General features: G+C 51.6%; 1 protein-coding gene and 1 non-coding gene across 3 annotated transcripts in view; both read right to left on the reverse strand.

Moving 5' to 3' along the window:
* Positions 1-1484: 1484 nt before the first annotated feature.
* LOC122442824 lies at positions 1485-1596 on the reverse strand. Its single transcript, XR_006269798.1, has one exon. It is a non-coding gene; the product is annotated as a U5 spliceosomal RNA (small nuclear RNA).
* UXS1 (UDP-glucuronate decarboxylase 1) overlaps positions 1596-20729 on the reverse strand; it is a 54572-nt gene continuing 35438 nt past the window's right edge. For both annotated transcript variants that reach the window (XM_043468819.1, XM_043468820.1), the window contains exons 7-15: positions 18433-18537; positions 16130-16189; positions 14468-14589; positions 11227-11346; positions 10713-10756; positions 7284-7344; positions 5609-5666; positions 3850-3953; positions 1596-2424 (exon numbers count right to left, since the gene is read on the reverse strand). In XM_043468819.1, the coding sequence (XP_043324754.1) occupies positions 2293-2424; positions 3850-3953; positions 5609-5666; positions 7284-7344; positions 10713-10756; positions 11227-11346; positions 14468-14589; positions 16130-16189; positions 18433-18537 (806 nt within the window). In that variant the 3' untranslated portion in view covers positions 1596-2292. The remainder of the gene's footprint in view (positions 2425-3849; positions 3954-5608; positions 5667-7283; positions 7345-10712; positions 10757-11226; positions 11347-14467; positions 14590-16129; positions 16190-18432; positions 18538-20729) is intronic.

The raw sequence follows: 20729 nt of genomic DNA on the forward strand, positions 1-20729 counted from the left end.
TTCATTTACTCATGTTTTCCCTTTCCATGCTCCTCCTTTCTGATGGCTCAAGGTTCCCTCTTATTGTTTCCTTCTTGTTTAGAGAGCTTTTCTTTAGTCATACTTCTCAGGGAGGTCTGCTAGAGAAAACTTCTCAGTTTTACTTCTGAGAATGTCTCAATTTCTCCTCCCTTTCTGAAGGGTATTTTCACTAGAATTCTGGAAAGACAGGTCTTTCAGTCCACGAGAAATGTGCCACTCGCTTCCAGGCCCCCTGGTTTCTGAGGAACTTGCTGCTGCTCTGTGTTAATACATCACCACTTGGAGGAAACGAGTCGTTTTTCTGGCCCATTTTTAGGTTATTTTCCTGTGGCTCTAGTTTTGAGTCTTACTGTGAGGTCTTGGTGTGGACTCCTTTGGTTTTATCCTATGCTCATCGGCATTTTGAATCTGAGCCTTTCCGTGGCTTTGCCAAAGTCAGGAAATGGTCAGCCCTTTTTCTTGGAAAATTTTTTTCAGCTCCCCCTTTGTGTCTCTTGTTCTTTGAACATATTCCATGGAAACCATGGGGAAGAAAGTTGAAGGAATTAATCTCCCAGAAGAATTCTAGATATTAGCAATAAACAAGGTAAGAGAATTCTGGAGCCTGGGGCTTTGGGGTTCTCCCAAACACACTACACAGCTGAGCACCATGGAGCTCCACGGCTGCGTGCTTTCCTTGGTGACCCCGGGCACCACCAGCGGTTCCCCAAAAATGGTGTATCACTCAGTTCAGGCCAAAATAATGACAACTAAATAGAAGAAGCTAGCCTCAGTCCTCTCCCTCTCACACTGTAACACTCCTACTCTGCACAACAAATACAACAAAACCACAGCTTCCTTGGTGTAAGCCCAGAGATTCTGATTGGAAAAACAGGTCTGATTAAAAGATACATCCCCAGGAGATTCTGAAGGACAGACAAGCCTAGGTCACCCTGGTAAGAATGTAAACGAGCACAGTGCCCCCTGCATCATGCTTTGATCCCTTTGGTGTCCATGCGGGATATGTCACCACCACGCAGCACCAACTGACTCAAAAATGTGTCGCTTTAACTCCCTACATGTTCTTCCATTTGTTATAACAGGAACTTAGAAAAACCTCACACTAAACTTTGAAGGAATTCTTAGTGAAAGTGGAAGTTCTCAGTTCCTACAGCACAGGTCGGTAATGGTACTTCCTTTTCTCCATCTGGTCTGTACTCCCAGAGAAGGATACACAATGATGCTAACCTTGGGTATACACAGCAGATAACAGTATGCATAGTTTCAGCCCACATCCATACATCAAGTAACATATTACACCAACCTGGATGTTTACAGAACTTTCTTTAAAATGAAATTCACCATTATTTTTTGTAGCCATTCAATCTTTAAAATTAAATTCTCTGATATTTTTCTTAACATTCAAAGATACACCATGCAAAGTAGAAAGCCAGTTGTTAAAGTGAGATTAAATTTCTTTTTTTAGCCTTGCAAGAGCAAGGCCTCAAAAAATTGGGTACAAACTCAGAATTGCTCCTCTTAGAAAAATTAGTACAAGGCAGAAGATTCATATGGTCTGAAGAGAAATCAGAGTATGAGTTTCAATATTTTATTAAAATAGCATATTTAACCACTGTTAACCAAGAATATTAATTTTGTCCCACCCACCCCAACCCCATATGCAGCACGACACAGTAGTGATTTCAAATATCCTTGATCGTGATAACCAACAGAAACATTTCAAAGTCAAGTTTGCAACTAAAAACTAGACCTTGGAAAAATTCTGCATTAGAAGAAACATCACAAAACTCTCGAGCAGAATTCTTTTCTCTGCCTGAGAATTAATACAGTATGCCACCCAGCTGACATTACTGCTGGTCTGTTCTTTCTCCTCTATGCATAGAATAACGTCTCGTTTATAAGTACCCACTTCATAAATAAATCGGCATTTTCACCTCATTTAATGTTCCTTTTCAGCTTCACAAAGAAACCAGTAAATAAAACTGTCGACGACAGTCACGACATAGGCTCTCACAGCAAGATAAAAAACTTGAAAATATGCAGAGATGCATCAACGCTATTTTACATAAAAAGATTTTAAAAAGTGCAAGGCAAAATCTGCAGTTTTTTTTAGGGGAGTTTTTAGGCACATCCATTTCTTAAAGCAAGCTTCAGTATGAATTCCAGTTTTTTTCTTCATGACACCTGTTTTAGTTAGTCTTTCTTTAAAAAAAAAAAATACATCCTGTCAAGTGTGAAATAGGGCATCTACGGTCCCAAAAGGCGAGGTTTTCAGTTATGGCGTGTCCGTCCTTTTTTTATCCTTGCCGGTTTTGGTTTGGGGATGTACTGGTTATTTGCCTGGTACTCGAGTTCCTTCCGGAAGTAGTGGATGGCTTTGTTTAACCCTTCCTCCAGCGGGACCTGTTTAAAGAGAGGGTGAGAATGAGGGGGCAGCTTCTGCCTGCATGGTGCGCTTTAACACCAGGGGCCCCCTTCTCCTCCTCTCAGAAGTCTCCATGGAGGAAGATGCTCAGGAAGGCAGCCAGATAAGATTCACACACCTGACTCTTCCTGGGGACACTCACCCTCTGGACCTTCACCCCTGGGGACCTGACACCCTCTGCTCTGTCACTCCCAGGGACTCGAAACCATCTGCACCTTCAACCCCGGGGACTCTTCACCCTCTGCACAGGGACCCGGGACAACGACTGAGCAGCCTCATAATGTGGAGGCCACCAGAGCAAACACGGAGCAGAAATCACAGCAGGTGCCCATGCCGTACAGACACAACGAAGGATAGGAAAGCAGCAGCCCGACGGCAGTCCACCTGGAGAACCTGGAGGACAGTCAGCCCGGGGAACGGGGGACCCTCGCCCAAGGAGGAGGGCAGTCTGTTCAAGGGGCAAGGGACCCACCCCCAGGGAGGGGGGCAACCAACCCGGGGGGGACAGATGAACCCACACGTGGGGTTGAACCTCACAAGTGGGGGCAGTGAGCCTGGGGAGAACCCAGGCTCCAAGGAGAGGACCAGTCAGCCCAGGGAGGACTTACAACCCAAGAGGGGGGCAATCAACTGGGGGGACAGGGGATGGGGAGACCGACCCAGGCCCAGAAAGGAGAGCAGTGAGCCCTGGTAGGACAGTCAGCCTTGGGGAGAAGGGGACCCACACCCCAGGGGGACTCAGTGAACCTGGGGAGATGAGTGGTCCATGCCCCAGGAGCGGGGCAGTCAGCGTGGGAGGACATAGGGACCTTCGCCCGAGGAGGGAGGCAGTCAGCCTGGGGGACCCTTACCCCAGGGGGGCAGTCATTCTGGTTGAGGGGGCCCCATGCCCTGGGGAGCGGGAGTCAGCCTCTGGAACCTGGGGACACCAGGTCCAGGGGATAGCATTCCCGCCTTGGGGAGCCACACTGGGAGGCGAAAGGCCTTTAAGAGGGCGGGGAAGGCCGGGAGGTCTGCAGTTTGCAGGCTTTGGCTTCTCACTCGCCCACCCTGCTTGGCCTGAGTGGGGGCCAGTTTGGATGAGGTCACATAGGTAATGGACACCAAGGTTGGCCCTCCTCACCCATGACACCCTGGCTGAATGGACAGCCAGACCCTGCAGGGCTACTCAGTTCTAAGCCTGCACTGTTGCCCCCTCAGTACGGCATTCCAAGTGAAGCCAGTGAAGGGAGACCCTCAATGGCAGATGCCCCAAGAGTCCAGGTTACAACCGTAACAGAGAAGAAAGGACGCAGGCCTGGAGAGGAGCGTGCCAGAGCTGCCCTACTCAGCAGTGCCCGTGAGGGATAAACACAGGGAAAGGCCTTCTCCAGCAGGTGGTGACAGCCCCGACCCCCTCTTACCACTGGCTCCCATCCCAGCATCAGCTTTGCTTTCTTGATGTCTGGTTTCCTTTTCTGGGGGTCGTCCTGGGCTTCAGAAAGAAACTGAATTTCACTCCCACTGCCTGAATTTAAGAAAAACAAAAACAGAATCAGGAACCTCTGAGGTGTGATTTTTATATGTGAACGTCAAGTCCCACCTGCAGAGGAATTCAGATGTAGACGGTGTGATGTGTCCAAGTGCCCTTGCTCTGGCTCTACAGGCCTGAGCCACCCTGAGGTGGGTGAGTGGGCAGGCCCCACGCTGACCACCACCCTCAGCCAACATGGCTGTGCGCCCACTGCCCACAATCCAGGCGAGCCATCCTCCAGGCATGAACACCCTACCAGAGCCCCTCGCCTACAGTCAGGCCGCCTAACGGGCAGCATGCAGGGGAGTGAATGTGGGCTAGCCCTGGCCAACACCTTACATGGGCCTGGCCACTGACACAAGAGCCACCCTCAGCCTACACAAAGATGTCCAGCCACCCTGGACAGACCACATGCAGAAAGAAGGACAGAAGCCTGGCCGGTCCAGCTTCCTTGTGGGCCCACACCCTGCCGGCCAGTAGAATGAAGCCACCCCAGTGACCGTTGGCCAGGCCTGCAGAGGGAGTCCCCACCCCAGAATCTGGAGTGAATAAACAGCTGCTGTCTGAAGCCACTGGTGTTTGGGGCCGTGCGTCACACAGCCGTCGTCCTGGGATTTAGACAAACTTTTCCACTTCAGCACGAGCATGACCCCGAAGATCTGGTCACACGCAGGCTCTGCTCCGGGACACGTGGGCAGGTCTGTGGGTCTGCATTTCTCACAAGATGGTGATGAAGCTGCTGGTCCAAGGGCCTCACTCGGGGTGCCAGGGCCTGGGGTCCAAGGTGAGCCTCCCCACTGGGGAAGGGTGGACAGACCCCCAGGGGAGACGCCAGGGAAGAATGTAAACAGAGGCTGCTGAGATTTCTGTCTTAGGAAGACTATCCCCTGTACTATCTGACTATTCCGGCTGGTAGCTGACAGCTCGGTGCCAGGACAGACCACCCCAGACACTGTAGCCGGCTAAAGTGGCGGTCTGGATGGGCCAACATCTTGCTCATGCAGTCTAGCCAAACCCATCCCAATCTGGTTGTGTCTGAAACTCTGATTTCTTGATCAACCGTGGGAAGCAGACACTCCCTGAGCCAGGCTCCTGGGAGCCCCAGGACACCTGTGACAAAGGGCACAGCCCGTGGGCGCCAGCAGCCCACGGATAGCTGGAAACACACAAACTGCTCGTGGCTTACGAGCACACCCTCTCTGGAGCCACTCCCAGTGTCCACACCACCTATCCCCGCGGCCAGGGCGGCCAGGACTGCACACGGAACCTAAAGCTGCCCACCAGACTCTGTCAGAGGCACACAGGCCAGCGTTGCCCTCCTGCTCCCTGAAGCTCTGTGCACGTCATGGCCAGCATGTGGCACCAGACAGCCGTCACCTGTGGAGAACTGCTGACCAAGTCACGTCTCAGGCACCGGGGACAAATGGACGTTCCCGCTACACAAAGACCTGCTGTCACCACAGGGACCCAAGTCAGCCCCTTCCCCTTCATCTTTCCATTACTTAAAGCATCTCAAAACAGTGGGGTGCTCCTGACCCAGCTCTGCTTCCCATCCAGTTCAGTCAGCGAGTGTTAACCATGCACTGTCCAGACGAGGTGTTACTAACCGATAGGCCAGCTTCACTCAGGGAGGCCCCTGTTCTACTCACCAACGAGGTTTTTGATGAGCTGAGCAAATTCTAGGATGGTGTGTTCTTCCGGGTTCCCCTGAGGAGGAGAGGGTCTCTGGTTAGCAGTGTCAACACAACAGGACGCCACCACCCACGTCCTCCAGGGTGCTTGCAGGCTCATGAAGTCACCGGACTCCCACCTTCATGAAGGTTCCGCAGGAGGCACAGCACGGCTGGGGGCTACACTATGCCTGTTCCCGCCTTGGCCTTGGTTGGGGGCATCTAACAGGGACACGTCCCCTGGCCCAGGTACAGGATGGTGTCCAGGTGCAAAGGTTCTGTAACCGCAGTGTTGCTGGGCAGGGAAGCCTGGTTCTGCCAGCGAGCTCCCCCAGGACACGCGATACCCCGATGGGGCACCACGCTCACCACCTCAGTAGTGAAGACCCCTGAGCTCAGACACGAAGCCTGACAGAAATGAAATGTATTCAGAGATGTGGGCTCCGGGCAGCCGGCAGGAGAGACAGGAACTGGTTGAAGAGGAGCTGACTTCTGGAGGGTTTGAGGAAAACCATTTTCTCCTTCTCTTCCTCCCCTCACACCTTCTAGCAGCCTCAGCCCCTTCCTTTCCCAGTCCTGCTGATCCCATCGTGAGAGACCACCACGGAGCCTGGCAACTAAATGTCCTAAGTACTCTTTGTTCTCAATCTCCTAGTTTCCTCTGAATCAAGATGACAGAGGCAGGCAGGGTTGTTGTTGTTTAACTGCTAACTCATGTCTGACTCTTTGCGACCCCTGGACTGCACCCCGCCAGGCTCCTCTGTCCACGGGATTCTGCAGGCAAGAATACTGGAATAGGTTGTCATTTCCTTCTCGAGGGGACCTTCCCAAATCAGGGATTGAACCAGCATATCCTGCATTAGCAGGCAGGTTCTTTACCATTGAGCTACCAGGGAAGCCCAAGGTTTTACCATAAATATACGGAAAATTTTCTGCCAGCAAGAACCAAAGACAACAAGCTGCTCTGCAGAGAAGCATGTCCTCCAGCACGAGGGGCGAAAGGCTGGATGAGACAGCAGGCTAAACTACCTCCCAACCCTGCCAGGAGTGGCTGGAGCTACAGGAAGCCAGACACAAAGCTGCCTCGGGCAGCCCTGGGTCATCCGCAGCCCTGGCAAGGCAGGGAAATCGTCCTAATCCTTCACTTTTTATGTCCCTGAAATGTGAGCTTTATAAAGACTAACTGCAGGAGGAGAAGGGGACGACAGAGGAGGAGACGGTTGGATGACATCACCAACTCAATGGACGTGAGTTTGAGCAAACTCTGGGAGACAGTGAACAACAGGGAAGCCTGATGTGCACAGCCCATGGGGTAACAGAGTCGGACATGACTAAGCAACTGGACACCAACAAAACTGCACAAGCCATGATGGGGAAAAGACATACACACAGCCCCACAACCAGCAGAGGCTTTTCGAGCTCTGAGACCTGGCCTCCAGGTGCTCGGAGTCAGGTTAGTGTCTATTATGCGGTTCATCTATCCGTTGCAGACGCCTTACATCTTGGCAGACTCCTGTTTCATTCTGTTCTGTGATTTTTCCTCTAGTGCTGGTTAAGTGGCAAACAGGCGCATGCGCTAAGCTTGCTGACAGCAAGTGAACCACAGCAGGAACCGGACTGCTAAGCAGGCAGTGGGCGGCAGGGATGGACTCACCAGGTTGACGGGGCTGCTGACGTTGCTGTTCATGAGTGCCACAAGGCCATTCACCAGGTCGCTGGAAAAGAGGGGAGGCCGCTCAGGTGCCTGCTGATGCCCACAGGTGTGGTGCATCAGACATGAGCCACCTCCTGGGAGGAGAGATGGGACATCAGAATAAAATCCTACATGTTAGAGGGCGTGGAGGATGTTCAAGTATTCTAGGAGACAGGGTGGTGTCAGGGAGCTGCCTTCTGTGCACAAGTGTAGGCAGACGACTGGACAGGATGGGAGCTGAGAGATGGGGCTGAGTTCCCTACATTGTGTATTTCTGAAATTGTTTAACAATTAAAAAGTAAAAGTAGACACATATCCAAAAGAGATGGTGTTTATGCAAGTTTCTGAGGAAAGATGATATTTAACACAAACCCAGGTAGTTGGCCCAGGACGGAAAAGCAGATGGTTTTTTAAAAAAAATAAGCTCCCCTGCAAAAAAAAAAAAAAACTCCAGTATGTGAGTCCTATACTGACAATTCAGATAAAGCAGACAACTCTGAGCATTAAAATGAGTTCCCTGGCCCTCCAAGCCTCACCTCCCACCGGAGCCCCTAGCTCCCAGAGGGAACAGTTGGGGTGTCTAGATGCTGCCAATGGACCATGAGCAACTGGGTCATGATGGTGATGGTGAGGAGGCAAACTTCTGCTTACCAAGGTTTGGTTCTTATTTATAGAACCATTAAAGGGTGGTTCTGTCAAAAAACAAAACAAAAAACAAAGTGACTTTGTAAAAATGACACCTCAGTGCTACATAAGCACGGGCTAAGGCACTTCCCCCAGCTGTGTTTCTGACGAGGTTGTAGGGGACTCTGCACATGCGGCCCCCTGGAACCTCTCCTTCCTCCTCCTTCACAACCAGCAAGGAGCAGGTTACTGTGCTCACCTCCAAAAAAAGACCTTAGTTTTCCCTCTCCTTTTCATTGAGGGGGGAAAAAAATGAGGGGGGTTTGCTACTTAGCAAACACAATTTTCTAGGATCTTGTTTACAACCAATGGGTGTTTTGGGAACATGCCTTGCTCTCGCAGATCAAGCACAAGTGCAGATAAACACTCGCTGACCCAGGATGTTTCCTCTCTCCTAGAAACGAACACAGGCCCCTCCATCACTATGGCGGCAATGACCACATCCCAACTCCCTCTCTGATGACACATGTCTCTGCCTGTTTGGAAAGACATTGAAAGCTGCCGTTCAGTAGCATCCATGAGTTTTTAATACTGAAATGGGGGGGGGGGGGAATCCCCATACTAAGCTGGAAGGTGATGGAATCATGTAATCATTCAGTGGAGGTGGAGATGGGGCATGCATCTTTTATGCAACAAACCATCCACTTCTAAGGTCAGAGTTGCATAGATCACACCCATTTAACCTGAAGTTCTTTTAAAGTGTCATTTTGACAAAGCTACTTTTTAAGACAACACTGCATTGCCTCTGTGATGGGGTGAGGATGCAATCTGCCTATGAGAGAACCAGGCACAGACAGGACAGGACATCAGTGCACAGGCCACCCTGAGACCCCAACAGTCACCCAGAGACTGCGCCATGCTGCTTCAGGGCAACCATGGATTTTGGAAATGGGTAACTTAGTTCAGCAACGCAAGGTCCCGACATTGTGCATTTTTATTAGTAACAGTGAAGTAGAAGAGTCTCAGTTTCTATAAACTAGCTTATTTAAAACAGCCTGGCCCTGGTGAGCTGACCATCTTGGCCAAGTCTTGAACAAGGTAGAGTGGAGGCCAGGAAAGCTCATTCCTCCAAGTTTGGGGAGGTCAGCGAAGCCTCGTGTGTCAGGGCCCAGTGACCCCAGAAGCAAGACCAGCAGACAGCACAGCCCCATGAAGAGACATTCTGCCCAGAGGGTCCCCAGCAACACTCCAGTGACCGCATCAAGGTCTCTCAGGCTGCACGCTGGTGTCTGGTCAGTGAGGGGCACACGGACTGTGCAGGGCAGGCAGCAAGGCGCATTCTGTCCTGGCTGGGATAGAACGCAACCAGTGCATCACGTGATGCTTAAAAGACTTTTAACCATCAGCAAAAAAAAAAACACCTGAGAGGCTACTTTAAATGATTTCATATCTGATGCCTTTGAAATAAGTGTGTTCTGACTGATGTCTTGTTTACTGCACAGACTCTGGAATATTCCACAAGGTGGTATGGCTGGAGGAGTCTGGGGGCCTTGATGAGGCTGTTAGAGGAGATTCAACGTGACTAAGATGCCAAGATCCCTGAGAAGTGTGAAGACGGGCCAGGGGAGTGGGATGGAGATGTGTCACTAAAGCAGGAGGTACCTGATGCAGACACGCCCCTCCCCCCAGCACAGTCCCCACACTGACACGGACCTTGTCCATCCCCTCATGGCTCTGGGGTCAAGTGCCCTGACCTGGAAACAGGCTGCCAGGTTGTGCTCAAATCCCTTCTTAGAATATTTGGGCAACAAAGTGGGCCAGTGACAAGACGGTCTCAGGCACTTTGCCCTCCTGGTCAACATACGAACAGGTGTGAGAAAAAAAACACTGCTCATTATATACATTTACTCACAACTTTCCTCTGGACTAAATGTGAAAATTCACAAACACTTGCAGGAAAAAAAAAAAAATCTACAGTAGTTACATGTTTAATTTTTTCTTTCTTTTAAGCCAGGCAAAAGTTAGGGTGACTGCCTGGGTCAGGGTGGGGCTGGGGGCCACCTGCCACCACTCCCCCTGACAGCACCCCTGGGGTGGCCACCAGGAGCACCAGGAATGGCGTTTCCTAGTGGACAAGGTACCAAAACAAACAACTAGCGTGTGCCCAGTGATTCAGGACACCACAGAACGATGCAGGATTCACCACCTCCTGGCACGCGGGAGAACAGTGGTAGATGTAACTGCTCACACAATGACTCTTAGAACCTAGACTGCACTGTAAAACTTGTCACCAACCAAACTGGTGACAAGCAGTTTGTCAACCAAACTGGCTGACAAAAAAGTTAGATTTAGGAGGATGACTGAGAAAATGGTAAATATTACCTGCGAGATAATTCAACAAAGTTATTAAAAATGCTTTTAACTGTGTGTAGTTTTGACACCGCATTCCCTGACAATACGACACTCAGCCTTATCTTTCCCTCAATGAGGACGATCTTGTCCACCCAGGAGACCATGTCCATAGGGTCTGATTCCAGCATCTGCAAGTCTGCTGGACGCAGAGGCCAGCACCTCACCGGCCTGACCTGGAGCCCCCGGGTGACCGTCAGGGCCAGTGGGTCTGCCGACCAGACACTAGGTGGCAGCAAGGGACCAGCATGTCTGACCTCGGCTCACAGATCCAAGGCACCCGCGAGGAGCAGAGCGGTCAGTCCCGCCTGAGGCTGACCAACTCAGATGGGAGCTGTGGTGAGCCCGGGGTCTTACCTGACGTACTGGAAGGCCCTTGTCTGCGATCCGGATCCGTACACCTGCGGGGAGACAACAGTGAGGGTGCTGAAACCGCAGACCGGGACCTCAACCTTGATGCCCTCGGGATCCAGAGGCTGCGGCTCCAGGCCCTGCCAGGTCACGTGGGTGAGGTTCCAGCTCACATGAATGACACCTCAGGGCCCCGCTGCAGGAGGGCCTCCACCAGACCTGCAGCTTCCCCCAGAGGCACCTCCTCAGGGCCCCTCCCTCTGGGAGGGAGATGCCCCAGGGCCAAGAGCACGTAGAGAGAGGTCTTCACAGGTAGACCCTGCACCCAAGGCACCAGGGTGTCTGTGGCTGGGGAGAGGGTGACCTGACCCCGTCCTCAGTCACAGCTCCCATGAGCTCCCTCCCTCCCTCCCTCCGAGGGCAGCGGGGACGTGGGATTCAGAGCGAGCTCCCCCGGATGGGACGCCCTTACCCTGAGCCCCCTGGAAGACATCCCTACACCCGCCTGCTGGCCACGCACCGTGAGCGGCTCCCCCTGCAGCGCCTGCAGGATGAAGTTGCTGACCACCCGGCCATCGTTCATGTGCATTCGGGGACCAAAGGTGTTGAAGATCCTGGCCACACGCACCTCCACACCCTCCTGCAACAGAGAGAAGTTGAGCCCCATGCCCACAGCCGCAGGATTCACCATTGCCGTGCCTCGTGGCTCCTCCTTCCAGACGCAGGGGCCTTGCCCTGCACACATGGGATGTGTGTGCTCTGTAATCAAGCCTGGAGTCTGCAGAGTCACCCCAAACTCAGAGGAGCCCCGGATCCCACGGCTAGGAGGCCCTGGTGTGAATACACTGCAGAAACCCAAGAGGCAGTTAATCGGGGCAAGAGGAAGTCATGGGTGTACATTTTTTGCCCCAGTAAATAAGTATCTATTTTCTCAACAAGCATCATGCTACGCATCTCTTTCCCAATCTCTTTCACATAATGTTTTGTGTAAATTGATCACTCAATAGAGATTTAAATGTCAGTGAATGTTTAACAGCTGATTTGAAGGAAAGTAAGACAGCACTTTGTCCTGGGGAAGGACCACATTGTACCTACATCCTCTTCTGTTCTGCTGAAAAACTCATCTATTTAGTGAAAAACCAGACCACCTAGCACCTGATATAGGCGACTGGCTCAATGCCTGAGAAGATACACACATAACACTGATCACAGCAACGGGAGTCCCACGTGGTGAGATCGCAGACCTTCACTCTCTTCTGCACGTGTTTCCAATGTTTCTATTTTCATTACAATAAACATCTATTACTTCTGTAATTGGGGAAAACATACTTTCAAACATGTGATCAGGAAAGTATGTATTTTTTAAACCCCAAAAGCCTTCTGCAACCTATTAATTTCACAGGCTGCTTTGTCAGTGATAACTGTTTCTATCACCTACTCTGAATCAGTGAACTCTTAGAGCAATCCATCATCCATCAGACAACAGACATGTGTCTCCTGGACTGAAAGGCCCCCCACAAGGAGCAGGTGAGGGCTGTGGAGAGCGGGGACCCACACATGCCCCCAAGCCCACAGCGCAGGCCTTGCGGGGGACATTTCCAGACAGCCGGGACGCACTGCTCACCTGGGCAGACATGAGTCCTGGGGCAGGTGTGCTGACAAGAACCCACAGGTTACTCGGCACTGTTGGCCCAGACCCCAGGGTCACAGAAATTGCTGAGCCTGTGTCCACGGGCAACTCTTAGACTGGACACCATGACAGGGATCAGTCTGTACACTGTCCTCAGGGGGATGCCCACTGTCACCCTGACTACCACGTGACTTCTGCACACAGGCAACATCATCTGCTGGGGTTCCCAGTGGGCAGCCCCGGCAGGCAGCACCTGCAGCAGACGCGCTGGGCAGTGAGTGACACCTCCTGAGGGCCACCACCCAAAGGACTCCCAGTGGGTACATTACAGATTTTCGAGAGAGTGTGACTCTCTCAAGACCTATGCGTGGGCCACAGGTCCTGGCATACAGTCAGTGCTCAATAAATGCTGGCTATGCTGCTACTAAATACCCTTAGTTATCATGAGCTCATACCTTAATATGTACACTTATGACATTAAGTTACACTCCTAGTTTTTTTAACAGAAACTGAAAGTTCAACAAAAATGTCCTGTTTGTGTACCATCTTTATTTAGCTCCGTAAAAGCCAAGAAATACGAGCACAAAAGAAGACAGCCTACAGTCTACAAACTTATCACACAATAAAGTGTAGTTATGACCCTCACGTGCTCGAGTTAGTGTTCTTAGGGACCAACATACACGGAGGCTGTTCCTGGGAGACCATTTTAACTTTTGCTGTCAAAATATTCTGGGCTCAAAAATGATACAGGTAGCACTGACATAACTAACCACACTCCCACGTGTAAAACGGACGGCTGGGGGGAAGCCCCCGCGCAGCCCGGGGAGCTTAGCCTGGTGCTCTGTGATGACCTGGAGGGGTGGGGTGGGGCGGTGAGGTGAGAGAGAGGCTCAAGAGGGAGGGGAGATGTGTATACATACGGCCGATTCACGTTACCGTACAGCAGAAACTAACACAACATTGTAAAGCAATTATACTCCAGTTTTAAAAAAGGATGACATAGGTATGTCTTTCCTAAAACTGATTAAAATAAATGAATAATAAAGTAAACTGGCCTAGATAAACTTTGAAAGCGATTAGTTCTGCCAAGAAATATGAAATATGCAGAAAAATGTAAATACCTACATCAGCATAACGTTGTTCTGTGGGTCTTCAACCTTGTAAACGTTAAGTATATAAGGAAAAAAAGTCTCTGGTAATTGCACCCCTCCCCCAAAAAGAAACAAAGTGTTCAGGGCCTCCGAGCCCAGCCCTGAGTTCTTGGCACTGGGTACCCAGGCAGCGCCCACCCCACCTTGCACAAAGCCCATGGCCAACTGAACTCTGACTGGGCCAGGATGATGAACACTCAATCCAAGGCTGCTCCCAGGATGGACACCTGCTAGCCTCTCAGTCTCAGAGATGTCTCTCAGTCCGAGAGAGAGAGGCCTCTGTCACAGAGGCCTGCCCAGAAAACACCTGGCCACAGTCATCTACCTACATGTCCCTCCAGTAAAGAGTATGTCAGTGAGGACCCCAGAACTGATCAAGAACAACAGATGGCCTAGCTGGGGCCCCATCTGGACATCTCATTGGTGTCTGCACAGCCTTCAGGCAGACGGGACAGGGCCTGTGAGCAACAGCTCACAGCCCAGGGCAGACAGCGGGAAGCCAGGTGGGAACCCAGACCCCACCCCTCAGCTGGGAGTGAGCAAATCCATAACACGGAAAGATCCATGGGCAGGCCACAGCACGGGGTGACTAAGGAGGCAGGGACTCAGAGGGTGAATAACAATCCCTGAAGACGCCCATGTGAAAGCAAAAATGAAGTATACCCACTAGATCACAGAAAGAGATGTTAAAAAAAAGAAGTGTCCACCCACCCGGAGGCTTTGAGAAAACAGAAGCACTTATTATTAACTGCTGGTGGGCGGTTAGTCATAAAGCTGATCCAGCCATGCCAGGGTCTTCAAAACCCAAGGCTTCATCCCCAGAAAACATTTTTTAAAAACGAGACATGGGAAAGGCTGTTGACAGCACCGTTAATTTATGACAGTGGGGAACCAGGGAACCCGTCCCTGGACAGGGTCAACCATGGTCAACTGTACTCGATCCAGCACAGTGACCTGTCTACACCGCCAGCCCCCGATACCTGCTTCATGTAGGCATAGCACATGGTCTCAGCGACTCGCTTCCCTTCGTCATAGCAGGCTCGGGGTCCTATGGGATTCACGTGGCCCCAGTAATCCTCGGTCTGTGGGTGGACTTCAGGGTCTGCAGGAGGGAGGGGGGCGGTGGTGGAAGAGGAAGAGCTTTCAGAACCTCCCTTTGTTCAAGTTCACATATTTTACAGACAATGGATAACGATGATGCAAAAGGGAGTTTGGGAAAGACCAGGATCAGCATCTCACCTGGAGAGACACCTATCAGAGGGGATTCGGGATTTCTGCTAAGGGCGGGGTAGGCTGGACACCCACAGAGAGGCCCTGAATGCCTCAGAGGACCAACAGAAAAGGGGGGGCACAGACACCTGCTCCTCAGCTGGCACTGATGGGGTAGAAATGCCAGAGGTTCACGACCCAGTTTCACCCCCTCACAAAGCCACTTTGCTACTACAGCAGTGAGGGTGCAGGGGACACATCATCTCAAACCCGTCCCCCCTTCAGCATCGGGGGGGCCGGCACACCAGATGGGGGTGCCTGCAGGCACCACTGTTGGAGCAGACCTGGGGACCTCTGAGAATCACCCCAACATCACTCACAAGCTGACATCAGAGGCAAGATGCTAAGTGAGGGTAGTAGGGGGTCGTGGAAAAGACATCCAGGGCAGGATAGGGACCATCAGGACACCGAGACAGGAACAAGGACATGGCCTCACTGCTTCTGGGACATATGCTTCTGGGACACATGATACAAAAGGCCTCCTGGTACCGCGTGGGGACTGCCAAGCACCTCTCAACGCCCCTTCCAGGAGCTGGCGGGAGGCAGGGCGCTGCCTGGACTTCAGAGTTGTGGGGGTGCTCTGCCTTGCCAGTGGAGGCAAAGAGCAGAGCCGCGTCATCAGAACTTCAGCTTCTGTGATTTTTTTCACTCGGTTCCCTTATTTATTTTTTTAAAAGGCATCTCTTCCCACATTGCCCTCTCACTCCCCGGCCGTGACAGCAACGCCTGGAGAAAATCACACTGCATTAGCATCCGGCCTCTGCTGCATCCACTAAGTGGTTCTCCAGCACCCTGCGTCTGCAGGCGGGGCTGGGCAGGAGCCCGAGTGGACGGAGCCCTCAGCTCCCTCTGAACGCTCGCTTCCTCAAGGTTTGGGGTGGGCAGGGCAAAGCAGGTGCCAGGGCTTTCTAGCTCCACCTACTTAAGGCTCTCTCAGAACCTACCCTAAAACAGCGGAGGCAACCAGCACACATTTGTTTCCCCACCATCTGTCTCCTGACCCCTGAGCTTCCGGGGTTTGGAGAGTGGAGGGGATGGGGGTGCTGGTTTCACTAAAGAGCAAACCCTCTGGCTAAACCAGCGAAGCCTCCATGATCTGACTCCTGAGGTGCCTCTGGAGCAAAGACACTTCTGTGGATTTTTAAGTGGCCGCTGATCGTTGGCAAGGTGACATAACCCAGTCCTGGTAGGGGGAGGTCCTTCAGCAGGAGAAAAAGGCTCATCCCACCCGGAGGAGGGAACCCCTTGGCTGCTGCCCACTGCAGAGGAACAGCCAGGCGGACCTTCTGGAAACAAGTCTAGACTCACTGGTCCTTCTCCCCCTGCTGTGACAGGAGCCAGCTGTCCAGGGGGCTGGAGTTATACCCACTCACCTCCGTACACCTCTGAGGTGGAGGCCAGGAGTAGACGGGCCCCAACGCGCTTTGCCAGCCCTGCGGAAACATGACAGGACACTGTCAGCTTCAAGGAACAAGGAAAACAAGCGTATAGCCAATTTAAGGAATGTTTTGGTATAAATGGTATCTGGCCATCCGGGCATTATAAGTTATCCACTCTTACTGCATCTATTTTGGAATCTAAATTTAAACTGTAAGAAAAGCACAAATGAACTCCCAGAAACACGGCAGTTAGCTGGACATGTGTGACTGTGAACAGGGCCAAACGCACAGCCTGTGGACTTTATTATAAGGTATGACGTGGGTAATTTTATAAAGATCCCTTTACCTGAACGTGGCAACCAGCACCCCATCAGGTAACTACCCCCACCCTCGCAGGCAGAGGGCAAGGTCCTTCGAACCCTGCCACTCTCTCCCTTGATGGTCAGCCTTCCCTCCTCTGCTCCCCACGTGCCCCGGGACCTCCAACTGTGCCCAAGACCGTCTCCTGTTCAGGTACCTCTGCCCCACTCCCTCTTTCCTTTGAGGTCCAGCTTCCGCAGTATCTTCTCCAAAGTAACTGGCCATGTCTGTGTCCAGCTCTGACCCCTTCTTGCCTTCACCCCTCCCAGCAAAAATGGACTAGAGTATTGTCACCTGCCAAGCTCTGGTCAAGCTCTAAGACAGCAGCCCCTAACCTTTTGGGCACCAGAGGCCGGTTTAATGGAAGACAATTATTCCAAAGACGCGGCAGGGGTAGGGGGATGGTCTGGGGACAGTTCGAGCATATTACATTTATTGTGCACTTTATTTCTATTATTATTACACTGTGATATATAGTAAAATAATTACACACTTTGCCAGATGCAGCTTAGCTGTCACTTGCCACTCACTGGCAGGGTTCAGACATGAGTCTGCAGCTGATTTATTCTGGTCTCTGCAGTCAGACCTCTCTGTCAGTGATACTCTGTAACTGCAGCTGCTCCCCAGCACTAGCATCATCGCCTCAGCTCCACCTGAGATCAACAGGCAGTGGAGTCTTATAAGGGGCTCTCAACCTAGGTTCCTTGCATGTGCAGTTCACAGTGGGGTTTGTGCTCCTATGAGAATCTAATGCTGCCCCTGACCTGATAGGAAGCAGAGCTCAGGCAGAAATGTGAGTGATGGGGAGTGGCTGTAAATACAGCGAAGCTTCACTCGCTGCTCACCTCCTGCTGTGTGGCCTGGTTCCTAACAGGTCATGGACCGGTACCTGGGGCCCCTGCTCTAAGGGCATTTCAGGGCATCAGCTGTGGGAACCTCTCCATCCCCCATGGTCACCAAGTACCCGAGTGTAACCTCATCTGACCTACCCCCTGTCAGTGGACAGGAGGGAGCATCCTGTAACAGGTGGGAGGAAGGTCCTCTTTCTAAATATCGTGAGCATGGTAGCTGTTTCTGCACTGCCTCCAGCTCCACGTGGAGGCGGGGTGGGGGGTTGGAGAGAGCTGGGGGCAGGTGCGTGCAGTGCTAAGAACAGGGCGTCTCCACCACATGCACCTGATGGTCAGGCACCAGTGCCCTCTCTGAGTTAGAGAAAGCGTCCTTCACTTCCCGCAGAGCCTGCTGCCCCGAAGGTTTTCTCTAAGAGACCGCGCTCCCCTCCCCGCTGCCCCTTTCTCAAATTGAAATGCAGGGCTGTTTCCCAAACCCAGTTACAAAATCTGCTTTAAATATTCCATAATTAAATCCACTTTTCACTTGACATTTAAAGAAGTGGTTCCTCTCTTCACTTCACACCTAATCAAAACCCTTGGTCTTTAAACCCATGGGAACGGAAGCGCCTCTGACCTCAACCACCCAAGTGCACGTGGTCCACGCTCTGGATTTGTCTGTGGGCTCAAACATGGCCACCTGGGGCGGTGCTCACGCTCACCTTCCACTTCCAGGGTGAGGCCTGCAGTCAGTCTGGAGCTTAGTTTCCTCAACCCCACGAGGAGGCTCTCCCATCCCCAATGCTGTGGGCCCAGCCCACGCCCCACCTCACATCAGAGACTACAGTGCCCCTTCCAGCCCCAAGGCACGCATGCCACAAGTAGGGGAAGTGCAGGAGGGGCAGGCGGCCACTTGGAAGGCAGGGGATGTCACTGAGGCAATGCAGACTGATTCCCACAGCGATGGACCCCCATGATGAGTTGTGACGGCAAATCCAGTCACCCTGAGAGCATGCATGGGGAAGGGGGCGCTGAAGAACAGAACTGACAGGATCCAACGCCTGGTCCCGACACCCTGATGGCCTGCAGGATGAGGGAATGACTCACCCAGCATGTTTAGTGTTCCGATGGTGTTGGTCTTCAGTGTCTTGATGGGATTGTACATGTAGTTGGGAGGTGAGGCAGGAGAGGCCAGGTGGTAGATCTGGTCCACTGTGAGGGGTGGTGGGAGGCAAAACACACCTGTTACTTTCAGGGAAAACACTGGAAAATGCAGACCTCTCAGAATTGGACTGTGTGAAAACAGTGCTCAGGTATCTTTCACCGAAATTCTACTCATCACCTTTCATTCTCCTTAGAAACTAGTTCACATATATGAGACTGGAAGAACTTTAAACAGAAACAAAGTCTGATCACCTGGAACAAGAGCATGCCAGGGCCCCTCATGTGCCCTGTTCCCCTCTACCTAGAATCGGTCTGATCGCCAAGTGGACTGCTCCCTGAGAAGATCTATCTGGATGAAGTGCTCAGACTGGAAGGCAGACTGAGTTCTCAGACACGGAGAGAAGCATGAATATCAAAATGAGCAATATTTTAAGTTTATAAAAACAAATCTGACACAAAGGGTAGGAAAGTGTGGGAGATGAGAGAGCTTTTGCTCTGTTTCTACTTATCCTGCATACAAACACCAGATCTAGAGGTGGTTTCAAAGCCATGAATAGCAAAAACGTCTGGATCCCACATGACTCCCCTGGCACAGAGGTAATGCTTTAATATCTGTGCCCTCGACCCCAGAAATGAATGAATAAATAAAAATTGAAAACAACATTCATATGGAAACTCTCAAGGGTGTCCAAATAGCCAAGATAACTTTGAAGAAGTGCAAAGTTGAAGGACTCGCATTTTCTGATTTCAAAACACAATACAAAGCTACAGTAACAAAAGGGTGTGTTACTGGTATAAAGACATAGAGACCAAAGGATTGGAGTAGACAGCTCACAAATAAACCCTGTGTGTACACACGATCTCTGACAAGGGTGCTGAGCCACACAGTGGAGAACGGATAGTCTCTTTGACAAATGGTGTTGGGAAAACTGCACATCCACGTGCAAAAGAATGACACTGGACCCTGATCTTACACCACACACAAAAACCAACTCGAAACAGACTAAGAGCCTAAATACAAGACTTAAAGGAATAAAACTCCCAGAAGAAAACACAGGGAAAAAGCTGCATGACACTGAATTTAGGAAAGATTTCTTGAATTTGACACCAAAAGTAAAGGAAACAGAGCAAAAATAGACAAATGAGACTAGGTCGAACATTCTGCCAGGATCAAAAGACACCATCAACAAAGTAAAGACAGCCTACAGAATGGGAGAAAATACTCGCAAATTATATGTGATAAGCTAATATTCAGAATACATAAAGAACTCTTAAAATGAACAACACAAAATCAACCAACTTAAAAGATGCAAACATTGAATATATTGATACATCTTCAAAGATGATACACAAATGGCTAATAAGTGTATGAAGAAACATTCAATGTCACTTAACAGAAACACGCAAATCAAGACCACACTGAGGTATTGCCTCACATGGATCAGGATGTCTACTACCAAACCCCCCCTCCCCACAAGTAACAAAAGCTGTCTTCAAGGATGTGGAGAAACTGGAGCCCTTGTGCACTGCTGGTGGGAATGCAAACCCTGCAGCCACCATGGGAACAGTGGGGCCTTCCCTCAGAATATTAGAAATGGAATCAACATAGGACGACATTTCACTCCTGGGACTAGAGCCAAGGGAATGAAAGAGCAGAGTCGCAGAGAGACACTCGCGCTCGCCCGTGCCCAGCAGCATTGCTTACAGTAACCAGAGGCGAGAGCCACGCAGGGTGCCCGCACAGACGGCCCAAGAGGCGAGAGACACGCAGGGTCCCCGCACAGACGGCCCAAGAGGCGAGAGACACGCAGGGTCCCCGCACAGACGGCCCAAGAGGCGAGAGCCGCGCAGGGTCCCCGCACAGACGGCCCAAGAGGCGACGGCCACGCAGGGTGCCCGCACAGACGGCCCAAGAGGCGAGAGCCGCGCAGGGTCCCCGCACAGACGGCCCAAGAGGCGAGAGACACGCAGGGTCCCCGCACAGACGGCCCAAGAGGCGAGAGACACGCAGGGTGCCCGCACAGACGGCCCAAGAGGCGAGAGACACGCAGGGTCCCCGCACAGACGGCCCAAGAGGTGAGAGCCACGCAGGGTCCCCGCACAGATGACCCAGTGAGCAAAGGACTGCCCCCCCGTCCCTCCTGGGAGGGCAAAGGCACGCTCTGTAACACGAGACCTCACGCTGCCTTAAGCAGTGTCTCCTTCCTATGGGGACACATCCTGCCTGTAACAGTAAGGCC

The sequence above is a fragment of the Cervus canadensis genome, chromosome 5 (genome assembly GCF_019320065.1).
Source record: "Cervus canadensis isolate Bull #8, Minnesota chromosome 5, ASM1932006v1, whole genome shotgun sequence".
Classification (NCBI taxonomy): domain Eukaryota; kingdom Metazoa; phylum Chordata; class Mammalia; order Artiodactyla; family Cervidae; genus Cervus; species Cervus canadensis.